The sequence below is a fragment of the Saccopteryx leptura genome, chromosome 2 (genome assembly GCF_036850995.1).
Source record: "Saccopteryx leptura isolate mSacLep1 chromosome 2, mSacLep1_pri_phased_curated, whole genome shotgun sequence".
In the NCBI taxonomy this organism is placed as follows: domain Eukaryota; kingdom Metazoa; phylum Chordata; class Mammalia; order Chiroptera; family Emballonuridae; genus Saccopteryx; species Saccopteryx leptura.
Window position 1 is genome coordinate 46,251,292 of NC_089504.1, and position 15,850 is coordinate 46,267,141.

At 41.5% G+C, this 15,850-nt stretch overlaps 1 protein-coding gene across 1 annotated transcript; it reads right to left on the reverse strand.

Moving 5' to 3' along the window:
* Positions 1-2,910: 2,910 nt before the first annotated feature.
* Positions 2,911-15,387, reverse strand: LOC136391318 (spermatogenesis-associated protein 31D1-like). The gene is made up of 3 exons (XM_066362909.1): positions 15,314-15,387; positions 8,141-8,171; positions 2,911-6,792 (listed from the first exon to the last, which is right to left on the reverse strand). Exons 1-3 carry the CDS (start codon positions 15,385-15,387, stop codon positions 2,911-2,913), a joined length of 3,987 nt encoding a protein of 1,328 aa, XP_066219006.1.
* Positions 15,388-15,850: the final 463 nt, after the last annotated feature.

Consider the following 15,850-nt stretch of genomic DNA (forward strand, 5'->3'; position numbering starts at 1 on the left):
TCAGGTATAAGGAAGTTCACTTTCGCGCACTCCCCGCGCACCACTGTTCTGGGTGCAAGAACCACACTGAGACTCTGGTCACAGCCTACACAAAGGCCTCTGACCCTGCCCCTCTGTCTGGGCACATGGGCACTCACCCCTGGAGTGCTAGGAGGAACCTCTCGCACATTATCCACGCTCACTGACCAGGATATCGGGGCTAATGGCGGCTTCTGCTCGCCCGTCTTTGCCGAGGTCTGGCGCGGGTGTTAGCTCGCGTTGGCTGTGTCGCTGCAGGCACACTCTTTCCTCGGCTTGGACGTCTGTGCTGCAGCCTGGTTTCCTCCACACCTTTAGCCCTCTATCTCAGTTCCAAGTGAAAGCAGCCCTTGCTCAGGTTAGTGAGGAAGGCGGAGTGTTCCTTTCTCCATCTTTTTTCCTACAGGGTTATTTACATATTTAGTTAATTTTTTGCTTGATCATACCTTCGTTTTCAGTGTATGGGACTTCCAGATGCTCCAAGGATATATTTTTCTGTCTCTGGTTGAAGATCTTGTTGAAATTTGGGGGAGATTTATCAGTAGCGCTCCTCACAGCACCATTTCTCTGACGGCACTCGAATTTTTTTCTTAGTTGAGCCTTCAGATATTACCATACCCAGCTGACCCTATAACTGTAGCCTTGTGAGAGGCTCTGAAGCAAAGAAACCAAATAGGCCTGATCTAGATTACTGACCCACAAATCCTGTGAGGTAATTATTAAATATGTGGGATTCTTTTAAGGCACTAAATTCTGGGTTATCCATAATACAGCAAGAGATAACTAAAGCAACTTTAAATTACTAGAGTCTTGGTGTAAGATATAGTATGGCTGGGAAGGTAGGCACCAAGTAGGACTAGAGCATCTCTGGAGATACTGTCTTCATGTTCAATGATTATACCACATACTCTTATGCTGAAATGGTATCATTTTCTTTTACCAAGCCCTGACTAGTCCATAGGAGGTGAGCTGGAAGTAAGGTAGTACTTGGTGGAATGCATAACTGGGATAGGGTTATGAGTTATAATGATGAGATCATTTTCTCTCATTTTTTTTCTTCTTTCCCACTCATTTCATTGTTACATTTTCCTTACTCTTTGTCTCCCTTTCCCCCAAATTCTGGGTGGCTGCCTGGTGACCACTCCTACAAGTGATGGCCAGATGATCTCTTGGTCTTGCAATAATGCTATTAATCTAGGCATCCTTAAAAGATATCCCTGAGGAGCAGGAAGAGCTTTCCCTGTTTCTCAAGATGCTCTCACAAGCAGGAAGACTTCTTCATAGTCAAACCCATAGGTGCCTTCCAGACAATTCTCATCCCACTTATAACAGATTCATCAGCCAGACCCACTCAGTTCCTAGACCCTGCCCTGGCCTACCCAATATATACAATTGTACAACTCACTTCTACATACCTCACTCAGTGACTGCCCATCTGTAAGACACTCTGGATTCAGGAACTTTTTCAAAATGAAAGTTAGCCACTGTTTACAAGAAAATATGTATATCCCTGGTTCTTTTCAGAACTGCAAGTTCTGTCCTACCTCTTTCTCCAGTAAGGTTAGAGTAATTTAAGGGGTGGGAAACATAACCTATCACCTCAAACTTTATGAAGGAGAGAAGAGATCTTAGGAACAGGTGATATTTATTCTTCACCGAGAAGTCCAAGAGGAAGATTTCTCCCTACCACTAACATCAGTTCCTCATCACACCCCTTTTCCACTTCCAATTTCTGGAGGCAACAAGGGAGGATTATGGCTGTATTATGCCAGAGTATCTCATCCTACCCTACACTGTCTATAATTTAGGATGTGAGGGTGTAAGGGGGCTGATAAAAGAGACAGTTTGAGCAAATTTCTGGACTTTAAGGCATCTTCTCACTTTGACAAGTTCTGAAAGGTTTTAGAGTAAACATTTTTATTCTTTATGAGAAAATAATGTTTCAACTACAGGATATCTGAGCAGGATCAAACAAAGGACCACAGGATAAAACTGAGAAAGCCACTGTTAGGCTCCCTGCAGGGACTGGTCATCTTTTAGAAACAAAAAGAAAAAAATTAGTAAGAACTGAAATAACTCCATTTCTTTTTTTTTTTTTAAAGGAAAGTTTATTTTCATTTTTATTTTTTATTTATTCATTTTAGAGAGGAGAGGGAGAGACAGAGAGAGAGAGAGAGAGAAGGGGGGGAGGAGCTGGAAGCATCAACTCCCATATGTGCCTTGACCAGGCAAGCCCAGGGTTTCGAACCAGCGACCTCAGCATTTCCAGGTCGACGCTTTATCCACTGCGCCACCACAGGTCAGGCAACTCCATTTCTTTAAGCACAAGTCCAGGGACACGAAAAACCCATGACCTAATTCAGTACACAGATAACACCACACTCCATTTAAAGAAACATTTATTGAGCAGGATCAATATTCTTGGCATCTTCAAGAAAGTTTGTTCTCATAAGAGGATATGTTGTGAAAATAGTGAGGCTTTCTCAACAAGGACCAAATGATTTCTTTGGGAAAACCTTTTCTCCCTGGAAGTGCTAGAGAAGTGTTTTCTATTTGAAAAGAAAAGTCAGAACTCTGAACATCAGTGGTGAGGGGGGCTGGAGAGACCTGGCATAATTGATGGATGGTGGTGGGTCTTGAATGGTGCACAGACTACTTACAGTGTGAGGAATGATGTTGATTCAGACACAATAGCTGGTCCTTGTGGGCTACAACTTTCTGGGGATGTCTAATCCTGATTCTTATTTATAGCATTTGTAGGAAAACTCTGGTCAGCAGTGACAGCTTCTTAGTTGCAGCACTCAGTGCTTGCACATTCTTCTTGGTGTGGGTCAGAGAGAGCTCCATAGTTGGAGGAATGTCTCTTGGTAGGCTCTCCTAGTCCTGTGGTTCCTACTTCTGTCGACTTAACCGCAAGGCCTCAAGTTCATGACTACATGCCAGTTTCTCTTCTAGGATCTTCCCAACAGCTGTCATGAGTTCATGTGTTTCAGGAAGCTCACAACTCAAGATAGCTACACTTTCAGCTTGGTTGTATTCCTGTGCAAAGGTTGACATGAACTTGGCTTTTTGCTGGGGAGTTTCCAGCTCTTTGATTTTTCTCTGGGAATTGATCCACTGAAAAAATTGCCTAATCTTTTCTCCGAAGGAACTACTGGAAGGAAACTGTTCATTCTGTGACAGAGACTGGAAAGTGCCCTCTAATCCTCTGTCCTCAACAAGATGGCTCTTCTTTCTGCCTGTAGATGTCTGTACACTTGAATCCTCACTGCCACATTCTCTGGCTTTGGAACCCAGAGTTCTCAATTTTTTTGCAGCTGGTAGGAAATGGTTATCTTGGCACTTCCATGGGTCGTTCTTAGAGACCCAGAACTCCTGCCTCAGTTCTTTGCTGATGCCACTGTCCTCCAGGTGGACAATAAGGCCCTGGGAAGCTCCCAAGTCCTCACTGAAGACACTCTGGGCTTGAGTCAGTGAGGATGTGGAAGGCAAGCTATCTGCAGAAAGAGACCTGTAACCATAACAGCCTTGAGCCTGGCTTTGCTCCTTGCTTTCCAATTTAAATTTTAACTCATCAAGGAGCTGTTTCTTTAGGTTTGATAGTTTAAAATCTTTGGGATCTGATAGTTCTGATGGGGGACATTCAGTGATCAGAGGTTCTTCTTTACTTGTATTGACACTTATCATTTGGGAGCCACCCAACTCCTGAGTCATCAAGATGTCACAAGATTGTGATTTAACAGCACAGAGTTCCTGGGCCTTGAATAGCTTTCTAAACTTGTAGAAGATGGGAAAATGTTCTGAATTTTCCTTCACTGTATTTTTATCCTGAATCAATTCCACTCTATCACTGGAAAGTAGATGCTCATGCCTTGGCTTGTGTCCAGCGCCAGCTTGCTTCCTGGGCACCTCTGGGCTGCAGCCACTGCCTGGTACAGTCTCACTCCAGCTCATGTTGTGTATGGTGCTGTGTGTGAGGGAGTTAAAAGTGTGCCTGCCACGAGCCACCGCCTGGATGTTCTCTGCAAGCTCATGCTCCATGTCAGAGTGTGACGCTTTCAGGAAGCCCTGTCCTTCACTGCTTACATGTGAGGAAACTGGGAGAGGACAATCCAGGAGGGAGACAGAATTTGTTGTTCTCAGCTTGTTTCCCTGAAAAATTTTACAGTTTCTCTCAAGGGACTTGGAAATCTCAGCTTTGCAAATTACCCCAGAAATATGGGTGCCCAAAGAGGAAAAGTCAAACTGGGGATGAAGCCATGTTTTGGCTTTTCTTGATGTATAAGATTTTATGGATTTAACAACTTTTAATGGGAGGCCCCACATCTGACTCATGCGAAACCTTATAATATGGGCTTCTAGCACTTGTCGAGTGTTGGGGTCAAGAAAAGAAAGCTCTAGAGTGGTAATCTGGCAGTAGACTCTACCAATCATTGTGTTTTTTGAATTTCTCTTTTCTATATTGGTTTGGGAACTCCCAGAAGGAGGTAATGTGTTGTCTCCAGCCAGCCATGAACAACACACACCTATAGGGACCCTGTCCACGGCGATCTGCCAAGACTTCCTGCTCAAATGTAATCTAAGAATTTTCATATGATTCTGATGTATGTCCTTCCCTGGAACATGTAATAATTCATTCCCTAAGCGACTTGTCGAGTGACACACGCAGTTACATTTTGTCTTTGAGGCAATCATCCGACGCTTGAGTAGGTAGCATTCTTTTGGGCTGTCTTCTGGACTCTTCTCTAGGATATACCCAAGATTCCTCTTCACATCCTTCCTTAGCTGCAACTTTAGTGGAATGCCCTCACAGAATCTCTGTGGGAGACTCAATGCACTCTTGCCTGGAGACTTGCTACTCTGACCCTGAAGCTCAGAGAGTTGTAAGTGAGCATGCCTGCCTTTCTGCTGAGAGGTTTCTGTTAATTTGCACTGAGGTACCATCTTTTCTAGAGACTCTAGATTCCTATAGGCATGGGGGCACCTGAGTGGGATTAACCTGCTTGGAACATAGAGCTTCAGTTTCTCCTGGGATTCACTGGTGCTCTGAAAATGGCCAGAAGGGATGGAGTGAGGTACATAGGTGGGGGGTGACTGGCTGACTAATGGAAGGTTGGGAGCTTGAGAAGAAGTGGCATCTTGAGATTTTTGGAGAATAGGAAATAAACCCTGCAAACTTTCCTGTTGCTTCTGTAGCACATGCCATTCCAGGTGTTGATTTTTATTCAAGATATCAGAGTATGACTCATTCAAAGATCTATAGGATGCTTCACAGTCCCTAAACTTAGATGGAGAAGAAGATGGTAAGATTGGGTGTTGAAATTGAAAGTAGGGTTGGGGCTGAACCTGAGTGAAAGATTGTGATTGAGGCTTGATTTGAGGCAGATGTTGAGCATCTACATTGAGTAGAGGAAATACATGGAAATAAGGAAATGATGGAGATTGTTGATGCTGCATTTTGACTGTAGAAGCATTACAGATTCCATTGAATAAGAAGAAATGAGTCCCTAGTAGGGAGCTACTTCTAGAAACCAGAATAGCCACTAGGGACTCACTGTGCAAAGAGGGGAGACCCCAGAAGAGTTGGCTATATTTCTGCTGCAAGTTTTTCCCCAAACTCTTGACATAAAAGAGCTGCTCTGGTTTGTCTTTGATGTCCCAATCAGTTTGGGAGACTGTAGTGTCCTGTACATCAAGTGGTTGCAATGAATTTTCTGAAGATGTCTCTTGGTACTCTGACCAAATTTGTTTTGAAAATGGTCCCTCCTCCTTTTTATTTTTCTCTAAAATCTGAAAAGCTTTTCTCTTTTTTACTTGTCGTTCCAGTAGTGCCTGGATATTCAGGCCAAAAAAAGAATGGCTACTGGCCTCCGTGTAGTTTGAAACAGAGTCTTCCCAGAGACAGGTCTCTGGCTGATGGAGGGAAAAGTGCTCTTGCTGAAAATCAGGGTGTGATAATGTGGGGAGAAACAAGTTCTTGGCATAAGCTTGCCGACAGGAAATTTCTGATGTTGAAAGGTTTGAATAGTCAGTGTCTTTGACTGTTAGGACAAGAGTGGACAATGCATCTGGAGACGAATCCTCTGGAACTAGCAGCTTCAATGAGGTGAAAATTGATTTCAGTTGAGTTGCAGTAGAAAGGCAGTCTGGTGGCGGTGAAATAGATAGCATTGGTGGGACATGTTGACAAGCAAATGAATCACTGGGATTTGTTTTTTGTGACGAACCTGGTAAGGCCTTGATCTCTTGGGTAATGGAGGGATCACTTGAGAAGACGGAATTCAGAGACAAAGAAGATTCTTGTTGGAGAGTAGGATTTGCTCTTGGAATATCATGTGATGGGAGAGGAGTAAAGGAAAGGGGTAGAGGTGGGGAATGACTCACTAGGAATTTGGATTCCACGGTAGGAAAAGGATGTGGTTGCTGATTTTGACTCAGTGATGAAGGTGAAACAAAGTCAGCTAAGGAGGTCATTGGATTAGGAGAGAAAATTTGGGGTGGCACTGGGAAAGGCTCAAGCAGAGGAGTGGGGGTTGGGTCTTTTGGTGGGACCCCTGAGAAGGCAGGAGACAGAGAGTATGATGACTTAGTAACAGGAATTTTGGAAGCCAAAGGAGTGGTATCTTCTAGGGCCTCCGGGAACAGCAGCCGATCAACCTCAGCAGTCACCTTATTACACTTCTCACAGGAAGGGTCTGGACATAATAGTCGACGAAAGCGGGCGGTATCGTGATGTTGGCCCAAGGAGCTGCAGGAGACAGGAGGTATAGAGCTCTAGCCAGGACCAGAACAAACATATGGTACCTTAGCAGGTCTGGCACAGGTAGGGCCTCCCACTGCATACTATCTGTTCAATTTCCCTGCTTGCTTGATTTTACAATAAACTTTTATTCCTCTCTCAAAGGCTTTCTCATTCTGACTCTGAGGATTTTCTCTCCCATATCAATTCCGAGCTTCACTGAAACCCTAAAAATACACAGACTCTGCTAAAGAGAGGGTTATAGAAACAAGGAGGTAAAGTTTAGTCACCTTTGCAGAAGAGAAAGCACCTTCCTTGCCTCCTCTACTTCGCTCTGGCAAGCTTTCCAACCTAAGAAAGCAAGAGAGTGATGAAAGTAGAAGCAAAGACATCTTATAGGAGGCTATTTAGAATGTTCTTTAGCTGTACCCTCAATAGATTGGATTTGGAGAGCCCCCAAAATTAGAACACAAGGTCACATATTCGGTGATAATAACAAATCTCAGATGTATGTTGTTTACCATTCACAAAGGGCTTTCACGTGTTTTATTCCAGATGATATTCAAAACAACCCTTTGAGGAACATTGGTCAATGGTTATCTCAAAAAGGAATCCTTTTTTCTTTCGTGTGTGTGTGTGTGTTTAGAGAGGGACAGACAAAAAGGGAGAGAGATGAGAAGCATCAATTCCTCACTGTGTCACTTTAGTTGTTCATTGATTGCTTTCTCATATGTGCCTTCACTGGAGGGCTACAGCAGACCAAGGGACCCCTTGCTCAAGCCTTGGGCTCAAGCCTTGGGCTCAAGCCAGCAACCTTGGACTTCAAGCCAGAAACCTTTGGGCTCAAGCCAGCAACCATGGGGTCATGTCTATGATCCCATGATCAAGCCAGTGACCCCGCACTCAAGCCAGTGACCCCGTGCTTAAGCTGGGGAGCCTGCACTAAAGCTGGATGAGCCTACACTCAAGCCGGTGACCTCAGGGTTTCAAACCTGGGTCCTCTGCATCCCAGGCTGAAGCTCTATGCACTGTGCCACCACCTGGTCAGGATCAAAGTGGAATCTTGAATCCCAGAAAGCCAAAGTCCTTTTTAAAGTCAATAGACAGCAGTTCTGACTCTCATGGCCACCTGTGGGCAATAACCATTGCCCAGGTCCATCACTGATTCTTGCCCAGAGATAGCAAAGCAAGGAATCTTTTCAGTGTCTCAGGTTCTGAGTGCCTTCTCATGAGCCTCTTCTCCAAAGACTGTTTTCTGAGAGGGACTTATATAGCAACTGACATCCTCAGGGACTATGGCTGGGACTTTATGGAAAGGAGAGAAAGGGTAACCCCTGAAGAGCTCAGGTGGAATAGGCAGAACCTTACCTTTTGGTGTCTTACCTTTTGTTTGCCTCTTGGTTTTGCCCTGATGCTGAAAACAAAAAGAAAAGGATAAGGGGCTAAGACTCATTTCTTTTACTTCTCTTCATAGGAAATGGAGACATTTATGATCCAAGAATAATATGATTCTCTATTTTAATTAACAGAACTTACAATTCTTCTATTAATTTTTAAGAAGACTATCTTCAATTTTTCTTTGAAAAACAAGAAAGATTGTGTCTGTGAGAAATAAAATCTGAGTCCAGCAGGCTCATCTGTGCTCTCTCAACTAGGACCCTGTAACCCTGGATGGAGTTTAGGCACCAAGCTCTACGCAGAGCTCTCAGAGATTCAGTACTGCCCTGATCAGCCTAACACTAAGGAAGGCTAGGTCCAGTGACACCTGACATGGAATGTGACTCATGATGAAGTGCAGAGATCCCAAACTCTCTGAATAACACAATCAAGAGCTACAAATATATTCTTGAATTTTATCTGGAAACATGACACCACACCTACATGATCTGTGAAAACTTAATCTTCCCTGAACCACTAGACCTGCTTGATTTCTTCCATTAGAAGGGTGATATTATCTATTCTCTCCTCAAATTTCTCATTTTGGTAGTTCTCTGACCCCAACAAACTCATTTATAAATGTGGGAAGAGGAACAGGAAAATTAAAACAAATCATTTTGGAAGGAAACTGGTTCCAGCTCCAATATTTAAAGATCTTAGGAGTCATCTTTTCAGTTCATAGAAACAAAAGGCTGAAAAGTGGAAAAGCAATGACTTTTCTTGGAGTTTTCAGAAAATTGAGATCAAACCACTACTCCAAACTTTCAGAAACAGTGAATGCAAAGACTTATAGTCAAGATCAACTTACCTGGGGCAGAAGCTACTGGAGCCACAAACTGGTAGGAACACTTAAAAGACATATTGATAAATTGCTTAGGGATGCATATGGGCTAGCATGAGAGAGAAAACTCAGAAAGTCACTATCTTAAGGGGATCCCTATTATTAATGGATTTTACCTCTAAGAACCTCATAAGGCTCTCACAGTAAAAAGCCATGCAAGAATGCTCATATTTCTGGCGAAGGCATGGAGTGGGGTGAAAGATAACCATTTTGAAATATTTAAAAATATTATCTGAGTGTTATCGACCACAGAAGCCCCCTCAATTGAGAAAAAGACTTTATCTTACATAAGAGAAGGAAAATTACTCAAATATAATGCTCTCTAGCCCTTGTGTCTCATCTAAAGAGTGAAAAGGGAAAAAAAGGTTAGAAACACTTGTAAACATCACAATCTAGGGACACAAGTGCACTAAAGGACTGAGATTTAATCATATGTGCTCCCCCAAGAACTTATTACATCAACAAATCTCCAGTATAGTAACAGAAGCTCATAGATAAAAGAGTTGCAAAGCATAAGCTTTATTTAAGGAAGAGATCTGGGGAAACCTAAAGACACCACAGGAAACAAAATTAGAAAACTAAAATAAATTGAAGCCTCTTACATATACAGCTATAGTTATTATTAAACAGAGTTAACACCTAGCCAGGAAACAAAACTTCATGTTCTGTTACCCAATACATCATGTCTGGCTCCCAACAGAAAATTACAAATCATGCTAAAATCAGGGGAAAGAAAGTTTGATTAGACAAAACAAGCATCAGATGACCATTTAGATGTGACACAGATTTGGAAATTATCATACATAGAACCCACACTAACCATTATTAATATGTTAAGAGTTCTAATAAAAAAAAAAGGTAGACAATGCACAAGAAGATAAGAAATATAAGCAGAGAGGGGAAGCTCTAAGAATCCAAAGGGTATATTAGAAACCAAAAATGCTGTAACAGAAACAAAAAATGCCTTTCATTGGCTCATCGTTAGACTGCAGATGTGCAAGGAAAGAATAAGTGGGTTCAACTATATGTCAATAAAATTTTGTAAACTAAAATGCAAAGAGAAAAAGAACTTTTTTAAGAATTTAATACCTGGAAAAACTAGGAACTTTAAGACAGTTTCAAAATTTGTGACACACATGTATTTGGAATATCAGAAGGTGAAAAAGAACAGAATGGAGAAAATAGTTGAGGTAATAATGGCCAAGAATTTTCCAGAATTAATGACAGATTAACAGAAGATTGTTGAGGCTCAAGGACAAGCAGGATAAATACTAAAAATAAATAAATAATAAAAAGTAGGTACCTGTACATATTATAGTCAGACTCCAGGAAACTGAAAGATAAAATTTTAAAAGAATCCAGAGGAAAATAAGAATAAAAATTATGGGCTTCTCATCATAAACCATGAAAGTAAGAAGAGGTTGGAGAAAAATATTCAGTGTTGAAAGAGGGGAAAAAGAACACCAACCTAGAATTTTAGTTCTAGTTAAAGTATCCTTCCAAAGTGAGAGAGGAAAAACTTTCTCATACAAAACAGAAAATTCAGGAGCAGCTGACATGACCTGCAAAAAATGTTAAAAGATGATCTTCAGGGACAAGGAAAGTAATAACTTGGATCTATATAGGAAAGAAAGGGAAGGAATAAATGAAGATAAAATAAAATTTTTATTTTTCTTATTCTCAATTGAGATAATAATAATAATGAAAATGTATTGGAGTATTATAAGATGTAGGTAGGTGAAATGAATGACAGCAATGTTATAGAGAAAGGAGGGAGGAATTGAGAGCTCCATTATAAGGTACTTGCATTACCTATGAAGTGGTATAATGTTATATAAAGGTGAACTTAGATTTGTTGTACATATATATTTAAAACTCTATGACAACTATTAAAATATTTGTTAAAGAAGAATAATTGATAAACAGAATCATATGAAATGCTTGTTTTAAACCAGAAAGATAGAAAAAGGCGGAGAGAAAAAAAAATAGATACAATGAAAAGTAAACAGTTACAGGAATGGTAGCTGTTAATTCAGATATATGAAAGAAATCACTAAATGTAAATGTTCTAAATTCACCAGTTAAAAGAGACTGTCAGGCCCTGGCCGGTTGGCTCAGTGGTAGAGCGTCGGCCTGGCGTGCGGGGAAACCGGGTTCGATTCCCGGCCAGGGCACATAGGAGAAGCGCCCATTTGCTTCTCCACCCCCCCCCTTCCTCTCTGTCTCTCTCTTCCCCTCCGCAGCCAAGGCTCCATTGGAGCAAAGATGGCCCAGGCGCTGGGGATAGCTCCTTGGCCTCTGCCCCAGGTGCCAGAGTGGCTCTGGTCACGGCAAAGTGACGCCCCGGAGGGGCAGAGCGTCGCCCCTAGTGGGTGTGCCGGGTGGATCCCGGTCGGGCGCATGCGGGAGTCTGTCTGACTGTCTCTCCCCGTTTCCTTTCAAAAAAAAAAAAAAAGAAAAGAGACTGTCAGTGGGTATAAAAACAAGAGCTGATTATATATATTTTGTCTACAAAACATTTACTCTAAACATACACATAGATTAAAAGTAAAGAGAAACATGTACCATGCTGACAGTAATCAAAAGAAACAGTAGTAATGTGTTATTTTCAAATAAAGCAGACTTCAGACAAGGAAAATTATCAGACATAAAGAGAAGCATTACATAACAACAAAAGGGTCAATTCCCCAAGATGTCACAACAACCCTTAACATCGAACAACAAAGTGTTAAAATACATGAGGTAAAAACTCATAGAAATGCAGGTAGAAATAGATGAATCCACTGTTATTATTGGAGACTTCAACAGCCCTCTATTAGAAAAGAACAAATTCAGCAAGCAGAAAATCAGTAAGGTTATAGTTGACCTGAACATCACCGTCAATCAACCTGATACATTTATAAAAACTTCATCCAACAACAGAATTTACATTCTGCTCAAGTACACATGAAATGTTCACCGAGATATACTACATTTTGTACCATAAAGCACACTGTAACAAATATAAAAGAAATCATACAAAGTATGTTTTCAGACTATAATAGAATTAAAACTAGAAATCAGTTACAGATAGATAGCTGAAAAATCCCAAAATGTTTAGAGATTAAAATTTTTAAGTAAGAGAAAATAAAAATACAACCTAATGTTGATGAGACATAACTAAAGCAGTTCTTAGAGAAAAATTGATGGCATTAAATGCATGTATTTAGAAAGATTTAATATTTACCTGATTGATGTCTCTCTGTTTCCAAAACAGTGGGGAACACGGATTCCATTGTAGGTAGCACAGTGACAGAAGAAGGAGCCCCATCCCACACAGGAAAGCCGGGAAGGAAATAAATAGGAAGTCAAGCTGGAGTTCAGTCATGGTGCAGTAAGGCTCCTCATACAAAGAAGGTGCTTTGCATCCTCGAAAGTTCTTTGCTGCCTCAGGCAGCTGGACCTTTGGAGCACATTCTACACTAGAGTTCTAAGCCCACATCACAGAGCTTTAGTACAGACATCAAAAGTTCTAGAGGGTGGGGGAGGGGACAACTTGGGGAAGATGAACCTACAACCTGACCCCCACCATCCAGCCCTGCAGATCTGCCCATCCCCATAGGGTCCTTTAGATGCCTCCAACCTGACTTCCAACCCCACCCATTCAATGTACCATATAATTTGCCTTAGGAAATTTTCTATTCATTCTACCTGTTACTCAGATAGTACCTGGGACCATTTTACTGCTTGGTGATTTCATTTTGGACCCCACGTGACCTCTGAAAATCTGCTTTACCCAGGAATTTACACACCCAAGAATTACTCTGTCCTCAACTACAGCTTCCGCTTATGCATAATGTTTTTAACCTGTATAAAACCAGAAATGTGTTCAGCAGCAGCCCCATCCCCATGTCTCCCTAAAGAATTCATGTTCACTAAAAAGGATGAGAGACCAGAGTAGCCTGTACCAATGAACAAAAATCATGAAAAAGAGAGAGACAGGACATGGCAAATCCACAGATAGATGGCAAATAACTTGAAAATCTTTACTAATCTTTTTTCTCCCAGTAGCCCTTTTAAGCTCTTCAGCCCCTTTCAGCTATACATTATGTCTCTCCACTCTTCCCTCTTTCGTTTCTCTGCCAAATCCCTTTCTCTTCCTGCAGTACTTTAATTTCTTCCCTTGTACTGGCCCACAACCCACAGGCCCAAACTCACCTTGACTTAGGGAGTAGGCTTCTCTTTAGTGTAAATTTTAATGAACACAACTTATTAGGAATACACTTTCGGGTTTCTGGACTCACACGGTCAGTTCTTTCATAAAAAGTCTATAATTTTCCTGATCCATTTTCTCTCTCTCCTTTTTTTTTTTTTTTTTTTTTTTTTGCATTTTTTGCATTTTTTGCATTTTTCCGAAGCTGGAAACGGGGAGGCAGTCAGACAAACTCCCGCATGTGCCCAACCGGGATCCACCCGGCATGCTCACCAGGGGGCGATGCTCTGCCCCTCTGTTGCATCCAGAGCCATCCTAGCGCCTGAGGCAGAGGCCACAGAGCCATCCTCAGCGCCCAGGCCACCTCTGCTCCAATGGAGCCTTGGCTGCAGGAGGGGAAGAGAGAGACAGAGAGGAAGGAGAGGGGGAGGGGTGGAGAAGCAGATGGGCGCTTCTCCTGTGTGCCCTGGCTGGGAATCGAACCTGGGACTCCTGCACGCCAGGCCAATGCTCTACCACTGAGCAAACCGGCCAAGGCCCATTTTCTCACTTCTTACCAAAATTCCTATTAGCATCTCTATACATTTTTTAAAATAATGAATACTTTGTTGATAATGTATGTGTAGTTATTTCAGCTCTTTAGGCCAGCTAATCATTTAATAATTAAAAGTCCTTCAGCATTACTACTTAGAAGATTATAAATTGCTAGAATGAAGCCCTGTGTCATTTCCTTAGTTTCCTTGCCTGCATTCCCTCGCTGAGTCTTAGTGAGTATGTCTCAGCCCAGACACTCAATCCTTTCCCTTCCATATGAGGATGTTTTACCAGTAACGGCAGCTCCATTTTTCACCTGTCTTCTCCTGCTCCACAGCTTTGCCATTGTCTCCTCCCAAAAGTAAGGTACACTTCAAGCCTACCTCCCTCTCCCATATTCTTTCTCCCTTGACTGCTGGAGTTGTCTCTGTTCAGAAAAATCCCTCCACGTTTCTTTGCATCTCTGGTATTTTTTTATATATACCAGTTCTGGTCCTGTTCCTAAGGCCCTTAGGACTCAAAATTGCAAAAACACCTTTTAAAGGATAAGCAAGATAAGCTCCACCAAGAAATTTCTAGGTGAGAAGTGGTTAGGAAAATGGCACATAGACTATATTCTGCAAAAATGGCCTTGTCATAAAAAGGAAAGGCTGAGAAACTGCTCCAGATTAAAGGAGACTAAAGGACACATGACAACTAAATGCACGATGAGATTCTAGATTAAATCCTGTAATGGAGGGGTTTTTTTGAGGGGAATAAGGATACAAAGAACATTACTCAATAAATTGACAAAAATATAGTAAGAATGGGAAATTAGTTCAGTTTTATGCCAAATGTTAAATTTACTAAAAGAGATAACTACTATATGTAGGACACTGCTTTTTCTTAAGAAATACACAATGAACTATTCAAGTAGAAAGGGCATGATGCATAAAACATATTCTCAAATATTCAAGTGTTATGCATAGTTTTCCTTAATGTATATATGTTTGTGTGTGTTCATATGTAAAGAAATGGGAAGGACTCAGAAACAGAAAAAAGAGATACTAAATAGGTCAAAATGATTGTAGGTAAATCTGGATAAAGAGTTTATAGTTTTACATGCAACTTTTCCTCGTTTATTTACAAACAAATACATTTTTTTAATGGACCATGCACTATTGTCCTGAATTTTACCTGAAGTTTGAGATTTCTGCCTTTGATTCCCACAGCCAACCACCACCACCATTCCCACACCCCAGAAGTGTACAAGGCCAGTGTTACAACACTCGTCTCAGGTTGTGTCCCAGGTAGGACACCTGGAATCCACTGCACATTTGAAGCATGCTAATATTTTAGCAGAATTTTACAAACTGCTGAAGAGCACCATATGTCCTCCAAAAAAATGATTTTTAAAATTTATGCATATTATAAAACATAAAAAGAATTCAAGATGTTTACTGCATGGGACCCCTAATTTCTTTCTTACTGAGTCCTCCAGGCCATGTGCCTTCTGGGGTCTTGGGGAGTAAATAGGTTTGCCAGCGAGTCCTCTGCTCCGCTAGTCACTTACCACTCCACACCTGGATTTCCATCTTCCAAAAATATGTGGACATCTTTTGTTGTATCCTCTTCCTTATTTGTCATTCTCAAGTACTTATTCTTAAATCCTTTACTTGTTTTTTTTAAATTATATCATTATAATGTTTATTTTATTAATTTTTTATATATAGAGAGAGAGGAAAGGAGAGAGAAAAAGAGACAGGAACATCAATCTGTTCCTGTATTTGCCCTGACTGGGGATTGAACTAGTAACCTCTGCTCTTCCAGATGATGGTCTCAAACTCGCGGCCCGCCGAACAATTTTGTGCGGCCCGCAGACTAATCCACGGGTTTACTTAATTTTATCCAAAATATTTTGAACTTCGTGGATTAGTCTGCGGGCTACACAAAATTGTTCGGCGGGCCGCATGCGGCCCACGGGCCACGAGTTTGAGACCCCTGTGAGCTATCTGGCCAGGGCTAATCTTTTGTTTTAACAACTATATTGAAATATAGTTCACATGCCATACAGTTCACTTACTTACATTGTGATTCCATGATCTCTGTA